Raw genomic sequence first — 23057 nt, 5'->3', positions numbered from 1 at the left:
CACGCGCGCACGCACGCACGCACGCACGCACGCACGCACGCACACACGCACACACACACACACACACACACACACACACACACACTGGAGAAAAGGCCTGACTGGTCAAAAAGGAGGTATCTTCTGTGGCAGGTGTTATATGGTTGCACAAAGAGACACTGAGTATGAGCCCAGTCCTATTCCCTCCGTGACCTTTACTTTGAAGGAATGATGAAGAGTGTCATGGGAGCCAATGCAGAGGTCTATGGGACAGTCAAAGGAATGATTGGGTTACAAATAGAGAGCCAAAGTGGAACGTCACTTCCTGCTTCAGCACTTGTACCAAATAACTTTTATGGAAAGAAATGACAGCTCCATATTGCCCCATTGCAACATCAGCACCCAGCAGCCTCCGCCATTTTTTATTTTTGGAAGCGTGACAGCGCCAAAAGAACCTCGCACAGGCTCGCAGTGGTCAGCTGCGGTAGCGCTGGCCCCTATAATCAGCCTCTCTAAACAGTAACTCAACGGGAGAACACTCTAAACTTTGGGGATTCACATCTTTTCCGGGCGTACTGCAAATCTTGATTGAAGTGGTGTAGTGCAGGGATGTAAAACAACAACCATATTGTGGAAACTAAGCAAAAAATTTTTTTAAGATAAATACCTAATGAAAAGGACCCGAGGTTCAACTCCCGTTGAGTTACTGTTTAGAGAGGCTGATTATAGGGGCCAGCGCTACCGCAGCTGACCACTGCGAGGCGCATTCTGTTTCCAAAAATGGCCGGAGTGTCGTCTCTTTCCTTCCATGCTCTTTGCTTGTACCGGAGATTTTCATCCACCATTTATTTTCCCATAGAGACGCTGCATGAAATATGCCACACCCATCGCGGGGGAAAGCTCTCCATTCACTCCCATACACCAGCGTAATTTTCCTTGAATTAAACATAGCTAAAGGCTGTTGTGTGGTGGTGGGCTGCGCAGACAACAAATGTAAAAAAAATGGCCAATTACAAGTTTTTTGTACTCCCGGGCAAAACAAGGAAGCCATTGAGAATTAGCGAGAAGAAAAATGTGGATCTACTTTCAAGGAAGGAGTGTTCATCTTCCGTATACTGTATATGATCTTTGTGCGCAACATGCGACCATGCACGGGACATAGGAGAACTGCAGGATTCGAGGGGGGGGGGGGGGGTTGTTTCCCCCGGTTTTGGGGGTGGTTTCTGAATGATGATATATTTCTGAAATTTTCTAAAATTTTAGGGTTAGGGTAATTGTGAAAAATTGTTTTAAAAAAAGCTGTAAAATTGTAAAAAAATTGTAACAAATTTCTAAAATTTTCTAAAGTTTCTGAAATATTTCTCTATAGACATTTAATAAAATGCTTATAAAAATAGTTTTACTTGTTCAAACCAAATGGTTCAGATATATTAAGAAACAGGAGAGTTCGCTTAACATTTCACTCAGACGAAAAAGGTAAAAAATGCGGGTTTAAAGAAAATCTTTTTTCGATTATGTTTTTTTAAAGTTCTGGTCTAAGTAAAATGTTCTATGGTCTCTCCCGATTCTAAATATAGCTGAACCGTTTGGTTGGACCAAGTAAAACTATTTTTATAGGCATTTTACGAAATGTCTATGGGAAAATAAATTGCGGAAGAAAATCTCTGGTACAGTGCTGAAGCAGGAAGTGACGTTCACTTTGCCTCTATATACGATGACGGAGATACTGTTTGTTCATTTGTGCCACTGTGTGTGTGTGTGCGTGTGCGTGTGTGTGTGCGTGCATGCGTGTGGGCACACACACACACACACACACACACACACACGCATGCGTATATCCACGCCTGTGTGTCCATAAACGTCTCTCCATCTGTGTCTCCAACACAGCTGGGCTGCCATGGCATATCCCGGCACAACCCCCCATAGCCTGGAGATCACTCTCTCTCACTCCCTCTCTCTCTCTCTCACACGATCACTCTCCCTCTCTCACTCCCTCTCTCTCACATGCACACTCAAACATCTATCATCAACATCTACCGCATTCTTTCATCCAATTCTTTCCTTTCTTAATTTCTTTGACAGCTCTGTTGATCTCGCTTCCCTCCCTTTCCCTCTCTCTTTCCAAAGCGTCCCTCTCTCCTCGTCCCTCCTCCTCTGCTCCGGTGACACCTTTCGAACCCGGGTTACCCACAGGAAGGTGTGACACTACAGCGATCAGCCGAGCAGCTCCTGTGGACCGTAGCCATGTGCTCTCATATGTCAAATGTATGCAAAGAATCAGTAAAGGCCCGTTCATCTGTGCATCATACTGTATCTACTGTATGTATATGTACTGTATGTATATGTACGTGGGTACGGTGGCTCAGTGGTAGAGCTGTTGCCTCACAGTTAGAAGGTCCTGAGTTCGATTCTCGCCTGGGACACTGTGAGCGCTGTGGTTGTGTTCCCCCCCATATCTTCGGTGCCTACTGCCCAGGTGGGTTATCTCGTCGTAAGGGCCTTTCTCTCTGTGTGGAGTTTGCATGTTCTCCCCGTACCCCCCAGGGGGTTCCTCCGTATATAACCCCCCACTAAAAACATGCAGAAGATCAGATCGTCATCCGACCAGTGACGACAACATCCGAAGTTGGTCCCCGGGCGCTGTACGAGAAAGCGACCACTGCTCCTGGCCTGCCCCTCGGAGGAAAGGACATGCCTGGATGGGTTAAATGCAGAGGACACTTTTCACCGGCCACCGTCAGCATGAGTGTGTTGTGGCCGCATGCATGTATTGTGGTGTTCGTGTGACAATAAAAGACGGTCGTCCGTTACGAGAGTTTTTTTTTGTACTGTATGTATATGTACTGTATGTATATGTACTGTATGTATATGTACTGTATGTATATCCTACTGTACTGTATGTATATGTACTGTATGTATATGTACTGTATGTATATGTACTGTATGCCATTTTCCACATGTGTTCAGTCATAATGTAGGTCGCTGCTGTAAAGTCTGTTGGTCTTTGAGGGCAACACGAAGGCAGAACGCTCCTTATTATGTAGGCCTAAAGGGTGCAAGTAACTAAGTACAGTTACTCACCTTCACAACTTTCTTTGTGTATTACTACTTTGAGTATTTTTTTAAGTCAGTATTTTTACTTTTACTCTAGTGTTGTACGTCTCTACTTTTTAAATCACATCAATTACAGAGTAAAGTACTCTCGCATAAGCATCAGAAAACTAGGCTAATGTGAATTAGAAGATAAGAGTAATCTGGCGTTACTTTGTTTGTGCACTTTATTTTGTCATTCCCAAATTTTCCAATTAAAATAATCTCAAGTTTGAACTCTGTCCTCTCTCGTCCTTTAGAATCACAAGGGAAACAATGTTGGATCACAGCTGACAATGTTTTAACAATGTGTAACTTTAATTGAGTAAATCTTAAACAAGCTACTTTTTACTTTGACTTGAGTCAATCTTTACACTAGTACTTTTACTTCTACTGAAGTAAAGTATCAGCAAAGTAGAGAGGTAGAAGTACTCTTTCCACCACTGCCTAAAGATCACTATTATGAAAATGAAATGGAGGTTTCACATCAAATGAGGTAAGCTTGTGTACACAGTGTCACTGAATGCTTGTTTTCAGTTCATGATAATGATATCTCATATCAACGTAAATTCGCGTATCTCCTGGAATATTCTTTTTGACAGTCAGATGAAAATCCATGCATTTGTGATTAGCTGCATGTCCTCCACACACTTTCTGATCTTCACTCCAAACACATCAAGCTACCCACATATCCAGGACGGTGCATCGCATTTCAGGCACGAGGATTCTTCAACTATCATCAGCATCCTTCTGCATCTGCATCTTCAACACAGCATCCACTCACACTCCTCTACAATCATTTGTTTTTCGCTGCATATCATTTCAAACAGACTCATGCTAATAATACCGCAGCCTATTATCACGTATGATGGCAGCTAGCAGTGCTATTCACTTAGCTCTGTGTAACCTCAGCTGCCCTCCTCCTGCCTTCAGTGCAATGTGCTGCCCCGACACACTGCCAGCTTGCTCTGTTCTCCCGGTCCCTCCGGTTTGGGCTTGGAAATGCAATCACACAGTGACTGTTTTGTGTTCTCCTTTGTTCGGCCCGGGATGTTCTTTCAGCGAGGCAGACTAAACAGCTACAGAAGCTCAACAGTAGCCCAGGGAGAAGGTGGGCTGAATGGCTGCAGTCAAACAAGCATCTGCTCCTGCCAGTGTTTAAGGGGCCTGGAGGATTCCATGAAAGACGCGGGGTAGGCACATGTAGAAAGAAAGGCTGGCAGAGAGAGGGGACACACGCCATTAGCCCTAATGACAGAATGAGGAATGGGGGGGGGGGGGGGGGGGGACAGTGAGAGGAGAGATTCAAGAGCCAAGCATCGCGAAATGTGCCTTTAACCAGGGAATCAAGGCGAGTAATCTAATAGATGGCGTGGCGGCGAGGGGAGGCGGGGCTTGATGCGTTCTTGCCTCAGGTAACGGCGGCAGGAGGAGAAGAAGAAAGGGGAAAAACAAGAGAGAAAAGGGAACGGCGGTGTCATTAAGCCGGCTAGCCGTGACCATCGAGATCGTTAATGTTGTCCGCTCTGCTTTCTTCAAACTCGCACCCCGGCTTTGAACTGCCTGGCGTCTCTCCTCCTGCGTGAGCAGCACACCTGACTCCCAGGGTTCCACAGCTATTACGGAGCCAGCGGTGTGGTAATTACCACATCTCACCTGATGTCACTTCAAAGCAAACGACAAACAGTACCTGCCTCCAAAGCCTACATAGTTGCTGCAGTACAAAGCCCAGCCTGGAGGATTACTGGAGACACGCATTGTTTGGCTGCCGGGGGAACTAATTCAATTAATAGCACGAGGCTTTAAAAGTGACTTGAAGGGAATTATTCTGACCGGGGGGGGGGAAAAAACAACAACTTTTTTTTTACCTTCATTACGCCCCGAGGATTTTCACATTTGTTTTCTGCGGTCACAAAGTGTATTCCAGGCCAGTTTAATTTGAATTGTGTAGGTCCTCTTGTTCCTCTGCCCAGATGGCATTATGTTTAAAAAGGGTGTACTGCAAAGGAAGGAGGAGTGATCTACAACGTGAGTCAGAGAAGAGGGCTTTGGCAGTATCCACGCCGGAGTAAATAAAGAATGCACAATGCACACTAAAGCAGAAAATAATATGCAGCTTCGGGAAAGGAGGAGTCTGGACCAAAAATACAAATAATGAAATAATGCCGTCATTTCGACATCTCTGCAGTGCCTTAGAGGCAGGCGGATATTGAAAGTGAGAATGGATTTGCTGCACAAAACTGGCACGAATGCCCAAAATGAGTCAAATCTGGGTTCAAACGGCTCGATGGTAAAAGATGTGAGTGCCACTGCTGACAGAGCTCTGAGTCATCCTCACACGGGGGCTGCTGATGATGACGAGGGTTAGTTTGAATGTCCACTAAATAAATAATTCTGGCAGCTTGCCAGAGCAGACAACATGGCCGACAAATCCAAAAACTCCCTAACATGAGGGAGTCGTCACTGACTGGAGACGAGGCCGTAAAAGGCAGAGAAGTCAGCAGATGAGTTATGACTTATTTAATCACCTTCGTCTATATTTCGTTTCTCGACATCGGCGGAGACAATCTGAGGGGTTTGTGGACCCGTTGTGAGCTCAGCGTGAGCTGTCTGCTGTTTGCCAGCTCAGCTCGACATGATTCCCAGGGCACTACCTTGAAATAAAAGGCTCATATCATACATTCCACACGTCATGTTCAAAAGCAAAATTGTCTCACAGGAAGAAAAATATCGAGATAAAAAGTCAGAGTAAAGTAAAAGTCCAGCCAAGTTTGACACATTGTGTGGTAAGAAATGGAACTTCTTGGTGTACGATGCAGCAGCCTACACACTCAAGCCAGCAGATGACTTCAGATGTACATCAAAGAGACAGAGATGCTCTCACCAAACACCATAATGCCATTTGACAACGTCCTGCTACTTCTGCATAACTGATCCACTCATTTCTCCTGAGCAGTGGTTTCTCAGCATCATTAAGGTTTCGTAGTTCCAGGCGGTCCTGAGACATTTCTCCTGAGCAGTGGTTTTCTCAGCAGCATAATTGAGGTTCATAGGTCCAGGCGGTCCTGATCCATTCATTTCTCCTGAGCAGTGGTTTCTCAGCATCATTAAGGTTTCATAGTTCCAGGCGGTCCTGAGACATTTCTCCTGAGCAGTCGTTTTCTCAGCAGCATAATTGAGGTTCATAGGTCCAGGCGGTCCTGATCCATTCATTTCTCCTGAGCAGTGGTTTCTCAGCATCATTAAGGTTCATAGTTCCAGGCGGTCCTGAGACAGTGCTCTTGATGGAGATGCTAAGACGCGGCAGCAAGAAAGCCAGAAACGGGGCCATGGCTCCCACAGGAACCCCTTCCTCTCACTCAAGCTCTCTCTGCCCCCTGAATTTAATTAGATTCTGATATCAAGCCTTTTTCTCCTACGCTTGCCTTCCTCTTCAACACGCGTGAAATTGGACGGCGTTATCTATTCTTTATTTACTCATTTGCTTATTGTTTCTTATGGACGCCTTCTTTAGGCCACTTGCAGCTCTGCTGCCCTGTGATAGCAGGCTCTGCTTCACCTGCCTCCCTGCTCAGACCCACCTCTTCTGCAGGTCTGAGCCCAAATCATTTGCTGCCGTTGGTTGGGGAACTATGGATTCCCCCCCTCCCCCCTCCCCCCCTTCACCCAATGACAGCACAGTGAGGTGCTATGAGGACTGCGTACTAATGAGCTGACTCTGCAACGCTGGGGGGAGATGCTCTGGAACACAGGGGGAGTCAGAGGACAGAGCAGGGGGAGATGCTCTGGAACACAGGGGGAGTCAGATGACAGAGCAGGTGGAGATGCTCTGGAACACAGGGGGAGTCAGAGGACAGAGCAGGGGGAGATGCTCTGGAACACAGGGGGAGTCAGAGGACAGAGCAGGAGGAGATGCTCTGGAACACAGGAGTCAGAGGACAGAGCAGGTGGAGATGCTCTGGAACACAGGGGGAGTCAGAGGACAGAGCAGGAGGAGATGCTCTGGAACACAGGAGTCAGAGGACAGAGCAGGGGGGAGATGCTCTGGAACACAGGAGTCAGAGGACAGAGCAGGGGGGGGATGCTCTGGAACACAGGAGTCAGAGGACAGAGCAGGTGGAGATGCTCTGGAACACAGGGGGAGTCAGAGGACAGAGCAGGAGGAGATGCTCTGGAACACAGGAGTCAGAGGACAGAGCAGGAGGAGATGCTCTGGAACACAGGGGGAGTCAGAGGACAGAGCAGGGGGAGATGCTCTGGAACACAGGAGTCAGAGGACAGAGCAGGGGGAGATGCTCTGGAACACAGGAGTCAGAGGACAGAGCAGGAGGAGATGCTCTGGAACACAGGGGGAGTCAGAGGACAGAGCAGGGGGGAGATGCTCTGGAACACAGAGTCAGAGGACAGAGCAGGAGGAGATGCTCTGGAACACAGGGGGAGTCAGAGGACAGAGCAGGCGGAGATGCTCTGGAACACAGAGTCAGAGGACAGAGCAGGGGGGAGATGCTCTGGAACACAGAGTCAGAGGACAGAGCAGGAGGAGATGCTCTGGAACACAGGGGGAGTCAGAGGACAGAGCAGGCGGAGATGCTCTGGAACACAGAGTCAGAGGACAGAGCAGGAGGAGATGCTCTGGAACACAGGGGGAGTCAGAGGACAGAGCAGGAGGAGATGCTCTGGAACACAGGGGGAGTCAGAGGACAGAGCAGGGGGAGATGCTCTGGAACACAGGGGGAGTCAGAGGACAGAGCAGGAGGAGATGCTCTGGAACACAGGGGGAGTCAGAGGACAGAGCAGGGGAGATGCTCTGGAACACAGGGGGAGTCAGAGGACAGAGCAGGAGGAGATGCTCTGGAACACAGGGGGAGTCAGAGGACAGAGCAGGGGAGATGCTCTGGAACAAAGAGTCAGAGGACAGAGCAGGAGGAGATGCTCTGGAACACAGAGTCAGAGGACAGAGCAGGAGGAGATGCTCTGGAACACAGGGGGAGTCAGAGGATAAGAGCAGGAGGAGATGCTCTGGAACACAGGGGGAATCAGAGGACAGAGCAGGCAGAGATGCTCTGGAACACAGGGGGAGTCAGAGGACAGAGCAGGAGGAGATGCTCTGGAACACAGAGTCAGAGGGGCCATTATGACCGGGCTGAACCGCACCAGTCAGACAGGAAGTCTGTATACCCAAAGTCGGGCCATTCAGCCAATCTGGACGCATCGTTTATTATGACATCACCCCCGCCTGCCTGGTATTCTCAGCTCCCATTTATTTGCCTTTTGTCCATTTCATTTCTGCTGATCTCAAGAAGATTTGGCCAAGAGGAGCACAAAATAAAACGATGTTATTCGTGGCATCAGCCACAAATCAAACAGTGGCTCTGTGGGCCAACTGCACCACTAGAACGGACAGTATAAACCACCGGCAGCAGGATGACGACCCACACAGAAAGATGGAGGGAAGCTAGTGTTGCTTATAGCACCAGCAGAGATACTACATTGTATCATGTGTTATGGTGATTTAACCCATTGATACCTGATGCAGCATTTGCGTGTATATCCCTCATTTGTGTGCGTATACCCCTTTAAGACCGTGAACCGCATTAACGCGGTTCGCGGTCTTAAAGGGGTATACGCACACAAATGCTGCATCAGGTATCAATGGGTTAAGGTCCAATCTTTAACAATGCATGTAATCAAAGTTGATCAAGGGAAAGAAGAACAAGAACAACAACACATGGACACCTCCTACACTGAGTCCTTGACAAAGTGATGGTGTAATTGGCTGCATTTTCATTTTTTCAAGGCCAGCATTTCAATAAAGACTGTGCCATGGCTTCCAGCATGTTGTCAAGGGAACTTCATCTACAATGTGGCATCACTCTGAAAATATGATCTCTGTTGTGGCAACACTGCACAGACAAGGCAGATGACAATTATGTTTATAAATATGATATAATGTCTGTACAAGACCTCGTGAACTGGCATGTATACAAGGAGTAAGGAGAGGCCTATTTTTTATTTGATTGATTTTCTCAACTATGGTGGTGAGCTGTAAGCTACTGACTGACTTGGTCTTATTATGAGTTATGAATAATTCTGCCAACATCCTGCTCAGGGTTGAACGAGTGGAGGAGATTTGAATAGGACCGAAATAGAAACACACTTACACGCATGGGTGACCGAAAAGCTGTTGGACGACTCGAGGTTGTCCACGTTGTAGTTGAGGTGGAAAGGCTTTTCCGTGGTGTTTTGGTTGGTGTTGTAGAGTTGGACAGCGAACCTGAACGCGCTGTGCTCCTGCACCGTGGAACGCATAAAGAGTCCCCCTTCAAGAAGATAAGAAATCATGATCAGTCACATTGTAATGGTCTTTGTGCCTTCAGTGCAGCAGCAACCAGCCTGGGACCCCTGTTGTTAGCACTGCTCGAACTATACCCACATCATGCTTAGATCAACTTGAAGCAGCAAGACAATTATTATTTAAGATATTAACAATCATTATTGCGCGTGTTAGCACTTGACCAGTGCGCCCGTCTATAACTCTTCAGATCGACAACTGGCCGTTTCCTGGCTTCCTATACGGACTTATACACACACACACACACTCCAGTTGTTCTTAGGGAAGAAAAAAAATACAACAATGGGACTGTCTTTAGCTGTGGTCTATTAAGCAGATAGTTTCGAGCATCAGCGGCTCTATGCTCGCAATAAAATCAAGTTATCATTACGCATAGCTCCGCGCAGCGCATTGTTTTCTCTCTGGGAAATTATAGTGCTTTGAAATTTAGCATTTGACCACCACCACACATAGCCTAAAAACACACCGCCACGATCTGTAATAGGCATTATTCATAGCAAAACACTTACCTATATTAATCTGATTGGGAAATCCTGCGGATGATCTGCCAAACAGCCACAGTAGAAACAAAACCACGCTTTGTGCCATTTTCCCCGACCTTTCTATTCAACTCCTTAAAAGCGTCTGTCCGAGCAAATTCATATGGATTCAACCCGTGCAGGACGATGGAAATCCGGCTGGATTGATGATGGTCGCTCACAGTGCACCAATTAGGTTCATTGAGGTGCCGCCCGGGCTGCAGAGCATTTTTTTTTCTTCCTTGCAACTGCGAGAGAGCGGCTGGAGAGAGAGAGGGGGTGGAGAGAGAGAGAGAGGGGATGGGGGGAGGAGGACCGGAGAGAGAGAGAGAGAGAGAGACGGAGAGCTGATCTGAACTCCGATTGGACCCGCCGCGGCGGGCCAATGTTGGTCAAACTTGATCTGACGTTAAATTAAAAAGCCTCACCAGCCTGCTAGACTATACGACAGCCAGGAATAAGCGCTGCGTTTGTCAATATTAGCCTACTGTTGTGGTGGACGAATCGATCACGGAAACACTGCAATCTCAGTCAGGCGGCCAATGACTCGAGTAGCCCGGGCGGCCACTTCCAGCTGCTGCTGCTGCATATCTCCTCCAGGATCCACGCACGGAGAGAGGCTGCGTTATTAGCACGCCTGCACGCACAGAGTCTTTTGTCAGGACACTGCGGCTGTTTTTTTTTACTACACGGTGCGAATAGCTATGCCTTGCTGCTGTCCCCAAACTTTCTCTTCTTCACAAGCGCCGATGTGATCATTTTTATTTCATCTCATTGGATGCAATTATCCAAAATCCCCGTTTTTATCACCCGACTGAGGCAGAAAAAACGGACATTTTCTTCTTCTTGACACAGGCTAGATTAGAAGGAGGCACAGAGGAACAACTGGGTGTGAGTTGGAAGAAATTAGAGCTTTATTCAAACTAGCCATAAATAGACCCCCCCCCCCCCCCCCCCACACACACACACACACACACACACTGAAAGAGAGGGATAGAGTGAGACACGGAGCCAACGGAGCTGTCCATAGTGCTGAAAAGGAGCTGGGGTAAAAAATCCCGAATTATCACATGTCATTTTAACCATTCTCCGAAAAGAGATGTAGGTTCTGTCGAGGTTTTATGATAATAAACTTAACTGACACCTGGCTTTCCATGCTGTAAATTTGCATCGACTCACTCAGTCTCAATTTATTTACTGTAAGTTTCAACAGTTTTATTCTGTCACTAATGAAACATCTATCATTCCTGTGATTCTGCCTAACAGAGAACAATTAAGGGATTAGTGGCCCATTTATCGCCCTCGGCAAAGCTCTCCGAAAATTGAGTTTTTAATTGCATTGCAAATGGGCATGGCCTCAGCTATGGATACTGCAATGCACTGGGTTCCCTATGACTTAGGACTGTGTGCCCTGTCAAAAAAGAAAGAAGATTTAACACGAAAACACACTAGCAATGGTGACTGACCATAATATCCGGAGAAATAGGTGCAATGCTTCAGAATATTTCATTCCTCTCTGTCCTCGCTCTAATCTCTGACCAGACTTCTTCCCAGTAAATCTTTTCATGAAGGTGTCATGCTTTTGAAATGGATGGCAGAGAGGAGGATCTGAGGGAAGCACTTTGGACTGAGGGAGCGGAGGTACAGACAGTATATCTGGCACTCCCTCCCTCTGGCAGAGTGAGAGCACAGTCCAAGTTCTCCCTGCGTGAGTGCAGGACCTCACACAGTCAAACGTGATCTTTACAGAGATACAGCTCTGCAGGGGTCAAGAGAGTGACTGGCGCCTATAGTGAGAGCCCAGCATTGACAGCTCTTGATATAGTGCTTACAGTTGATGGAGCATCACAAACACATCCAGGCCTGTATTTATGACTCAGAAGAAGGGCAGTGCTGATCCGAGATGGCCGTGTGATTCTCACCAACGTCTATACTGTCCATGTTTTATAGGCTATACATATGACTTACTTTCTACATAATGGGGGGGCTTATAATTGATCGCATTTACAGTGTATATCTGCGTGAGAATAACCCTTATTGGGATTGTGTCCAGTGTGAAATCTTGAAGGTGCAGTGTCAATCTATTCATGATGTGGTATGACCTACTCATCAGGGAGGGAGATTTCCTTCTCAGCGGGGTCAAAGTTGATGCCAATACCCACAACTCACGTGGTCTCTGGGGATGGATGTTGGATGACATCACATTGATCCTCGGGGTCTCTGTAGCGTTGCTGTGAGAGTCGGGTCGGGCGACCTTAATAACTGAAGTCATAATGACCAATGTCAAAGTGTGACCTGGGCAATGTATCGATTTCGATTATTGATATGATGATATGAGACTAGATATCATCTTAGATTTTGGATATAGTAATATGGTGATATGGCTATGTATTGTCTTTCTCCTGGTTTTAAAGGCTCCGTTACAGTAAAGTGATAGCTGTTCTATTATTTGCCTTTGCCCACTTAAGTCATTATATCCACATTACCGATGATTCCTTTTCATCAAAAATCTCATTATGTCGGCCTACATATTTTGTGAAAGCACCAATAGTCAGAGAAGGAAATCCTGTCTGCATTTTATTTTGATCGGTCTTGTTTTAATAGCATTGGCAATGTTGGGTAAAACTAGACACATCCTGAATCAGAAAACACCGGCACACTCTGTATTATGCATTTATTTTACCGTATCTAAACGTAATTGTGTTGAAATTTGGGGGAATACCTAAAGCACCTTACAAAAGATGTGCACACTGCAAAAAAGAGCAATAAGGATTGTAAATCTTGTCGGGTATCGTGAGCATACTAATCAATTGTCTTTGAAGTCACGTCGACTTTAAAATGTATGGATTTAGTTAAAATCATGTTTAAAGCCAGAAATAACACATTGCCAGGGAACATAAAAAAAGAAATCATAGACAGAGAGGGACGTTACGATTTAAGAGGGACCCTTAATTTAAAACATCCCACTGTCCGCACCACTCTTAAAAGCATGCGCATTTCAGTTTGTGGGGTAGCTCTCTGGAAAGGACTAGATGTGGAAATGAAACAGAACAGTAACATCGCAGAGTTCAAAAACAGATGCAAAAAAACATTGATAGAGAACTGAGGAAGTATAGAAAGTTGCGCTTAGTGAATGTTTTGATTTATTAAAAAAATAAAAAAAATAGCATTATTTTTATTATTTTTTAGGTTGTAAGAGATTTTTGTAATTTAAATGTTATGATATTGTAAGGAAGGGGCAGGAAGACTAGAAAACGTTGCTTCCTTCTGCCCCTCCTCAAACTCATCTTTGTGTGTTTTTTCTTCGATGAAGACTGACTTATTTGTTTATGGTTCCATTTGGACTTTACTGTGATTTTATATGTTTGATCTGTTGGAGATAACTGTAACACAGGGTGCTGGCGCAAGCCATCCGGAACAATTTGGGGTTCAGTATCTTGCCCAAGGACACTTCTACATGCAGACTAAAGGCCGCGGGGGTCGGACCACCGACCTCTTTTATCAAAAGTGACTAGTGGACCACCCGCTCTACCTCCTGAGCTACAGCCACCCCGTGCTTGTGACATCTCACATGTGACTTTCACTTTCACTTTCAACATTTAGCCCACTTTGTAGAAAATACCAAGATATACAGTACATCGTGTATTGCCATTCAGCCTAAAAATACTGAGATATGATTTTTGGTTCATATCGCCCGGCCCTACCTCACCACACCACGAGAACTCCAGCATGGTGATGGTTGTTGCTGAGGCCACCTGCGTTGGTGAAGTGGATTTGCTAAGAAGGCTGTATTAAACAATTTGAATCATAGATTTGCTAAGAAGGCTGTATTAAACAATTTGAATCATAGAAAGGTTCCCTTGATCTATAGAAGGGGCAATTTAATTAGTCGTTTAAAGTGCATGCTGCTTCTCAGTGTGAGCTGATCATGCAGCATTTCAAACACAAGCCGTAAAGAAACATCATTATCGGCTACGGCGGGGGAGCCAGAGTGGAGATAAGGTCTTGTTATCATCGATACTAAATGCTGATGAACTTATGCTGCATTATTTCCAATTAGGACATTTCAGACATGCTGTGCTACCTTCTAAACTAAACCTCTGCAGGAATTCAATTTTGTTATGAGCACAATAAATCACAAGTATGATCTATGAGAAAACAGATCTTTTCAAGAGGCCATTTTTGCTTTGAAAACACTCGCAGGAGTGTTACTGTAGCAACTAAATCAAAAGAGTGACAAAGAGATGAAACGATGGCGTCTTTTATCTCGTGATGATGACGACTATGGCTCTGAACAGTGCACGCCATACCAACCAGAAATATCATCTGCTCCCCTGTCTTGTGTTTCTAACACAACGCTTTGAAATCTTCATCTTTGCTTCTTTGACGAGGCATAAACAAATAGAGTAGAGAGAGACTACAGTACCCGTTAAAATAGACCTCAAACTCAAATGGCATATCAATATAAAATGTCAGTATATCAAAAATTGGTCCAATTGGCTCACGTCATAACTATTGTGATTTGTTCAATATGAGACATCTACTCTCACACACTCACTCACTCAGATTCAGTGTCATGCAGGTAGAGAGCCAGGTGTTAGAGATAAATTGTCCAAATCTGGTGGAGATTACCTCAGAGCTTGAATCTAACGCTTTGCAATACATCCGGGCTGTGATATCCAAATCAACACTGATTGCCTCAATTTAGAATCATCATAGAAGAATCATTATCTCTACTAAAGAATCCTGTTGATTATGAGCAAACTGCTAAACAAATTGCGATTGAGATCGCTGCACTGACATCTCACAAATTCAATCTTTTACTTTTCATAATACGGTACATAATAAAGGGGGTGATTGAAACTGATTTGGGTCCACTTCATTTTGCTCGCTCACACACATGACTCGGCTCACCTGCGGTGTACCGCCACATCCCGACTCCCACTGAGGAACCAAACCCAGCAATCATAGAAATGGCTTCCTCTGGTGAAAAGAGACATAATGACAGAGGTAACATGAGTGTTGTAGGGAGCTGGATGCAGTTAAACAAGCTTTATATACATGTAGCTCAAACTCAATGATATTTGGAGAGCTGTTCCAACAGCCCATCGGTCTTGATGTCCAGATGTTGCCGGCTGATAAGAGACTCCTCTTCTTTATTCTGTCACACCGCCTCTTTCCACGGGAGAGACTGAGGCAAAGCAATGGCTTAAGGTGATAGAGGAGCACTTCCCATTGTGTGCGGTGTCACACAGAAACTAAACAGCAGATCTATCTGAAGAAAACATTGCCTACACACACCTTGAATTGTACAATTTGTAATATAGCACGTTTGGTTCACAAAGTGTAGGAGAAAGCTATCCACCTTATTTTTGGCGGCCATTTTTGCCTGATCTGCCTGATGGGTGCTTCTTCCGGTGTAATAGACTATTTTACCTTGACAAAAGAAACGTCTATGCGGATTTTACAGCCGTTCGGGTGCTGGGATAATGTAATGCATTATGGGTAGTCGGCTAGTGTAGCTAATGCTAGCGGCTAGCGTTAGTTACTTTACATGGCAGTAAAACGCCACTGAATGAACAAATTGATTTAACTTTTAACCATTTCGAGTAACACTGTTTCCATACGGACCCCCAGCATCGGTTAGTTGTTTATAACGTGACTATATTTATAACTTTTATAACGTGCTCCAGCTTCCGGTTTATAATTCGGTATTGCAGCATAGGTCTGCAGCCGAGTATAACAAAGGAAATGGCAAGCTGCAACAATAAGTCACGTTAAACCAGACCTTGTACCCACAATTCTTTTTTACAGTAGGGCATTCAAAAATAAGGTGGATAGGATGAAATGGGGCATAACTCAGTGCGTGTCGAGTGGCGGGACACTGATGGTGAAAAGGTTTCGGGGAGGAATCGCTGTGAGGGGGAATGAAGAGACAAAATGTGCCGTGAGATGAACGACGCGACGCAGCTCGAGAGATGAGGAAAAAAGCATCGTCCCCCAATTTCCCTACTTGAATAGAGCGCCGTGTGGCGTGTCACAGCCCCCAGCATGCACTTTGGCTGCCAAGGAGACACTCTGTGGCCCGGGTGTGACAGTGCCGCGGCGGTGCTATCAGCTGGACATGGCTCACACACTTCACTCTCCTCCCCCAGGCTTTGCGCAGTCACAAGCATGTGACCGCAGCAGTCAGCGCAGCGTGGCAGGCAGACATCTTCACCAGCTTTGAGCTACATGGAAGTAACATGGTGTAACCCTATAGTTTAACACACCAGTATGTATACATCCGATGACATAGGAAGGGGAGTCTGGGTAGTTTAGAGGTAAAAGCACGCTAACACCGCGGAGACCCGGGTTCAATTCCCGGTCGCGGTACTTCCGGGCTTGGTCAGATGTTCCTACAGACACAATTGGCCGTGTCTGCGGGTGGTGAAGCCAGTGGGGGTATGAGTCCTGGTCCCGGTCGCCTGCTCGGGGTGGAGGGGAACTGGGGGGGAATGGCGTGATCCTCCCATGCGCTACCTCCTGCTGGTGTAGCTCCTCCCCTTTCGGGCAAACGAAGCGGCTGGCGACTGCACATGTATCGGAGGAAGCGCGTGCTAATCTACGGCTCTTCCCAGATCGGCAGAGGGGGTGGAGCAACAACAGGGGGAATTATCGAAGTATACATTTGGGGAGGGAACGGGAGAAAAATCTGAAAAATCAGGATAAAAAAATAATGCATAGAAATACACACGCACATACACGACCACACCTGCACAGGTAACGCAGAATCCAAGGTTAATCAAGCTGTCACTGCGTGCATGGCAGGCAGAGATCGAGTTACCTACATCTGGTCACCACAGTGAGTGGACCAGGAAAGGCTTTAAAGACCCCATGACTCAATAGCATCTTTACTTCCTGGATCTGATGCATTTCCTGTTGAAACAGGGGCGGGGCATAACGCAGTGAGAGATCTTTGAAAGTTAATCAATGGAGTATGAGTCAGGGAGAGAAAGGCAGTTTGATAGTTTGATTGATTATAAATGTATATTATTCACGCATACTCATGCTGTATGAGGTCACCATTATAAAGATACTCCTGTTTTCCAGGAAGTATAATGGGGACTTGATCATCATAGTGAGGAGATACATAGGGGCCCCTAGCAGAGCTGCTGTAGCTCCAGGAATCTGGTCCAGGCTATCCCCAGTTGTCCATTACTGGCTGCATTTCAGACGCCCTCATTAGGAACAGATCCCGGGCCTTTCATATTGAATGTCCTCCTCTCTGCACAGCAAAGAGGACAGACAGGAGAGGGCAGGGCACACCGTGGCACTCCTGCTCGCACTGACGACCCAATCACTTCAGACCTCCAAAATGGAGTGACAAGGGTTTAATAGGGGAGTAAGTTATGGGGGGAGAGAGAGAGAGAGAGAGCGAATGATGAACTGAAACGCGGCCAAGGAAAACCGCTCCAAACAATACCTCAGCTGCCACGGCAACAACAAGAGCAGCCTGTTAGCCTCCCTTCCCCCATGGCCTCTGCTGCCATCGCAGTAATAGCAGGAGCGGCGTGTTGTTCACTGCCTGCGTGCCTAATTGAGAGGAAAACAAACAGGTTTTCGATGGGTAATGGTAGAGGTGAGGCGAAATACCGTTAATAGTCAGTGATCCTTTTAAATAATTACCAGCGTCGTCCATCGTGTGTGTGTGTGGTTGTTGTTAGCCCCCCGTTCTCATGATCGATGCTCCAGCCGTTACGGGGGCCTTATGACAAACCTGCTTATGTAAAGAGAGACATATTATGTCGTATGATAGATTGTGCTCCACGAGAAAACACTATAGTGTAAGTGATTTAACTCAACTGTTACATAATGTTCTGTGCAGGCTGAGCACACAAAAGAAGATGGATAAGGCTCTAAATATACATGTTCGCAAATTGTGCGAAATAATGAGAATTGTGGGCATGTATTTATGTAAAAATAAACACTTATAAATCACAGGAGTTGAAAGAGTTTCTCTTGGTTCATACTGCCACGAAGACACAATAAAACAATAGTTTAACTCCCCCGGTGATTTGATTTCCAACATGCATGATTTTCGGCGGCAACAGAAATCCAAGTTCAAGTCTTTCACATGAGCAGCACACTAAGGCCATGTTCAGACTAGGAGGCCAAATCTGATTTGTGAACTTTAGTGACCTATTAATGACTTTATCCAGATTGGTTTTATGAGTCTGGACGCTCCAAGTCTGATTTGTGTCACTTGTCCCAAACCACATATGGAGGTAGTTTCCAATCTGCTTTCGACTGATGTGACTTGAGTGCGGACGCGCAGATCCACCAAATCTGATTTGAACGTCACTCGCAACTCGTCATCAAATGCTTCTGCGCAGGAAAACCACGTCACCAACGTAGGTATTTACTGATGCCCACGTCGTTACCATAGCAACCCATGCAGATAGACTGTTTAGGTCTGGACACACAGATCCGACTTGAGAATCAGATTTGTGGCAGTGCGGACACACTCCCAAATCAGATTTGGTAAACCAATCAAGATAATGATGATTAATGACTTTATCAGCAAGTCAGATTTGCCTGTAATGTGAACATGGCCTAAGTCAACAGTACACACTAAGTCAGCAGCAGTACACGCTGGTGAATGATAAACATTGTGTGGACACTCTGCGGCTCAATTGTAAATAATGCACTCTACATCTCAGCAGCTATAATGAAACATTCAAAAGCCTCAACTATGAATATTGCACGTCATTTATGGTATCGAGAGGTCAGCAGACTACGCATATGCATTTTTCTGCTGCGTGTGTGTGTGTGTGCATGTCTGTGTGAGTATGTGTGTGTGTGTGCATATCTGTGTGAGTACCGTATGTGTGTGTGTGCATGTCTGTGTGAGTGTGTGTGTGCATGTCTGTGTGAGTGTGTGCGTGTGTGTGCATGTCTGTGTGTGTGTGTGTGCGCGTGTGTGTGTGCATGTCTGTGTGTGTGTCTGTGCGTGTGCATGTCTGTGTGAGTGTGTGCGTGTGTGTGCATGTCTGTGTGTGTGTGTGCGCGTGTGTGTGTGCATGTCTGTGTGTGTGTGCATGTCTGTGTGAGTGTGTGCGTGTGTGTGCATGTCTGTGTGTGTGTGTGCGCGTGTGTGTGTGCATGTCTGTGTGTGTGTCTGTGAGTGTGCGTGTCTGTGTGAGTGTGTGTGTAGTCAGTCTGTGTGTGTCCTCCTGTTGCTAGTCAAGAGGGAAGCTCCTGCTGTTTGTGAGTCCCTGGCAGACTGTAATGCTTCAGTTATCCCATTGTCAGGGAGTTACACTGTACCTGCAATTAAATTTCCAAAGTCACGGGAGCTTAACTAATTATTCCAAGAAAATACCGCCTCTTCTCCGATGCAAACAACGTGCCAATGTGCTCTAATAGGGCCGGCGCTTTTTTAAATGGAAACTGGTGAATCTCGCCACTGCCAATCAATATCAAATGGGATTTGTGCCATTATGTTATGTCAGCTGTTTCTGTGCATTTTATTTGACTGATAAAACTATAATAATCAAGCTAATGCAATGCCCCCCTCCACATAATAGTTTAGCAGTGCGAGGAGAAAAAAATCCAGACACTTTTTCCCGGCCTGCTCTGCCTGACTGAACAGAATCAGAAAGTGCAACATTTTCCACTGACAACTCCTCGACAAGGCCAAGCCAAGACCAGGCAGCTCGTCTGAACGAGCCGATGAGAACCAAACACCGTTTCAATACAGATCACCATAGAGACGTCACCTTGGAATGTGAAGCGTAATGTCAATTCTCTCTCTGTGTTCTGATTGTATATTTGCATAGACCCACGTAGAGCGCGGTCAACGGCAGCGGCGGGTGGCGGCGGCGGAGGTTTCAGCGTTTGTTCAGTTCGGCAGACAAGCTTATTGTTATAATTACATTAGGACATCTGCAAGGCCACCGCGGGCCCATAAACAGCACCTGCGGGACGCCGGGCTTTCAAGCCGATCCCACGCGCCTGCGTGCCTCTGTCACATGACACGCCTGTGTGCTTCTGTCACGTGACACGCCTGTGTCACTCTGTCACAAAAGAGGGCGCATCAGTGGTGGCTCATAATGTGGGCTTACAATTATCTGAAAGAAAAAAGAGAAAAGACATTAGAATGGCCAAAATGACTCTACTGAATACTGAAATATATATTACCCACAATACCCAATAATATTCCCTGCCTACCAACACGGGAGTCGCAGGTTCGAGCCCCCGTGCCGCCTCCGGCTTGGTCAGGCGTCCATACAGGCACACAATTGGCCGTGTCTGCGGGTGGGAAGCCGGATTAAGGGTATCTGTCCTGGTCGCTGCACTAGTCCCTCCTCTGGTCGGTTGGGGGCGCCTGCTCAGGGTGGAGGGGAACTGCGGGGGGGATAACGTTATCTTCCCACCTCCTGCTCGCTGTCAGGTGAAAAGAAGCGAGTGGCGACTGCACATGTATCGGAGGAAGCATGTGCTAGGCAGAGGCAGAGGGGGTGGAGCAACGACGACGACCGGGACGCAGTAGGGGGAAATTGGAGAAAAATCTGGGGTTTAGAAAGATTTCCTTGACTGATAGATCAGCCGTGCTTCATAGGGTTGAGTGGGAGAACTGATGATAATAATCCTATTGAGAATCAGAACCCGTTGGTGCTCTCCAGCATCACCGCTGCAATTTCACCGGCACAATGAAAGACGAAAAACACAATTTCAACCACCTTCTCGACTTGATTTGGGATCAAATCCAATCTGTTTATCTATCAAGTGCGTCACCGGGTGCTTTGAGGAGCAAAGGAAAAGGGCACAAAAATGTCAATCGTGTTACAATGGCTTTATATTCAGTGTCCTCCATGCCCAGTGTGAATGACACGAGGTTTGCCTCGGTGCATACGTTGAGCGAATGACATATTAACTCAGGCTTACAGATGCACAGGAGTGCATTATTTACCCGCCATAGGCTGCTGGAAGTGGAAACACAGATGCTCTAGACTATTTCTGGAAAGTCTCTATACCAACCTGCCAGCTGGAGGAGGGTTTACTCTACAAGTACTTCAGTCAACTCAAGTGTTCATTAAGATGAAGATGACTGCTCGCTGTTGATTTGATCATGTTAGAGCTGTCCAGTGTCCCAGCACAACAAAGACGCACTGTGCTCTGGCTTTTCATCCAGTTTGATCCACAATATTGTGCTGTAATATTTGGGAGATGATTCAAATAAAAAACAATAAGTCCAGTCAAAGCATTTTCTTGGCACATCTCCATTTTATGCTAAAACCTCCTGTGTGACTGTGACATTTCATTTCACACTCTTCGTTTCTTGTATTTTATGCCATCATCATCGCACTTACTGAACACCGTCTTCCTCTTAGCGTCATTAAATTTTCACTTTGTCTTTGTGCCCTCGATGTGTCATCCTGTTTGATCCAATTCAGTCTGACAGAGACATGTCTTGCTCCGGCACATTGACTCTCTCTCTATGTATGTGTCCTTGCAAAAGAAGCGCCTTTGCATTTGCATTTATTCTGACCACTGGGGGAGCTGCTGCTGCGGCAACAACACGCGCAATAAAGCAGCTCATTACTTTGACATGAGAGCTGATGATTGCCACAGACAGCTGGAGTGCTGACAACAATGGCGGTGGAAATCCATGGAAGATCGTCCCGATTGATCTGCCATAAAGCAAATAAATGGTTCTGTCACTGAGGTGAGTGGTTATGCTTCACCCCCGCCGCGCTGGTCATGCAGTAAACCCAGATTTTTTTAGTTGAATATTATGCACAAATACAGCACAACATTGAGCATGCAAACCCAACATAAGGGCTATCTTCTCAGGTTTTTTTACTGGCTCAGAATGGGCCTTTGGATGGGGGGTGGGTGGGTTTGTGACTACGCACGACAGTACCGGTAATTATGATTGGTCCAAGACTGAACTTATGGAGCGATGTGTTTTTAAAGTCACCCCAAGTTTCAGACTTAAAAGTCATTTCAATGTAAACATGTGGAACTTTAAAGGGACAGCTCACACTAAAATCCAAAATACATATATATTCCCTCTCACCTGTTAGTGCTATTTATCCATCTATATGGTTTTGTGTTAGTTGCTGGGCAAAAAAAAAGAATCCTCTAAGCAGGAAGAGCCGTGGTTCTGAAAAGAACAGAACGTGTGGATAGTTAATGGTTATTTGTGCTTTGTGGGTTCTGCGGGTCTGAAGACAGGTCATTCTGGCTCAGTGGGAGTTGCGCTCGGCTTTTAAAAAGGGCTTTCCAGGAATATCTGTGAACGATAACAAATAGCTCCGGGCCGCCGGATTCATCACTGTCACACCATATTCCTCTTAGCCGCGCGCCGCTATAGGTCATCACACGAATCCCCCGAAAAACAGAGGGAATCTTCCTCCGCCAACGTGGCACACTTTATTCCAAAAACCTCTCCACCTGTCATTCTCAAAGGTTAAGCTCTTCTGGAAAGGGCAAACTAATTTCATCTTTTTTCTCTCACAGAGAACAAAATCAACTGATCACCGTGGAGACGGCGCATTTTTTTTTTTTTTACAAATATTAGATCATCATTTAGAAGCACTTGAGAAGAGGCAGCAGCAGCACTTTGGACTGAAGATGGAGTGTGCGAAAATAGTCATTACCCGTGCACAGCTTGGCTAAATGTGTCTGTATTTTCATCACACTCAGAGACTATTTAACTATGATTACACCCTCACTGTGTCAGACATTCGCTGCCATCAAGCTGTTTTTCTAAAGGTCAACGCTGCTGTAGAACGTTATCTCTCGAGAGGCCTTCCAGGTTTGCATTTGTGAATTTTGGCGAGCGGTTTGATAATTACAGTCGAGATAATTATAAGCTCACAACACCAAAGGCAGAAGAAGTAGTGTGTGCTGCTGCTGGGATGTAAGATATATCATTCCTGCAGCCACAGAGAAATCAGCTGTGAGATCTTACATAATTTCCACGTCACTGATATAGAAACACCCCCACAATGCAATGAAGTGAGAGGTTCAAAGGGAGTCTTCTTCGGCTATAAAAGCTCTGAAACATGTGGTCGTTCGAGGCAAAATGAGAAGGAGGAGAGAATCCCCGCACGGCGCACGATACACAG

The 23057-nt window shown here is 46.1% G+C and overlaps 1 protein-coding gene across 1 annotated transcript in view; it reads right to left on the bottom strand.

Annotated features, from left to right (window-relative positions):
• Positions 1-10009, bottom strand: part of LOC310789959 (glutamate receptor 3) — a gene marked incomplete at its 5' end in the record, with an annotated part of 124010 nt that extends 114001 nt beyond the window's left edge. Inside the window, 2 exons of the mRNA XM_083651679.1 lie at positions 9231-9389; positions 9931-10009. Coding sequence (XP_083507805.1) covers positions 9231-9389; positions 9931-10009 — 238 coding nt within the window. The remainder of the gene's footprint in view (positions 1-9230; positions 9390-9930) is intronic.
• Between the last annotated feature and the right edge of the window lie 13048 nt (positions 10010-23057).

The sequence above is a fragment of the Poromitra crassiceps genome, assembly GCF_964638095.1.
Source record: "Poromitra crassiceps genome assembly, chromosome: 15".
Lineage (NCBI taxonomy): Eukaryota > Metazoa > Chordata > Actinopteri > Beryciformes > Melamphaidae > Poromitra > Poromitra crassiceps.
The sequence above is the reverse complement of the archived record's forward strand: the minus strand, read 5'-3'. Positions and strand labels throughout refer to the sequence as shown.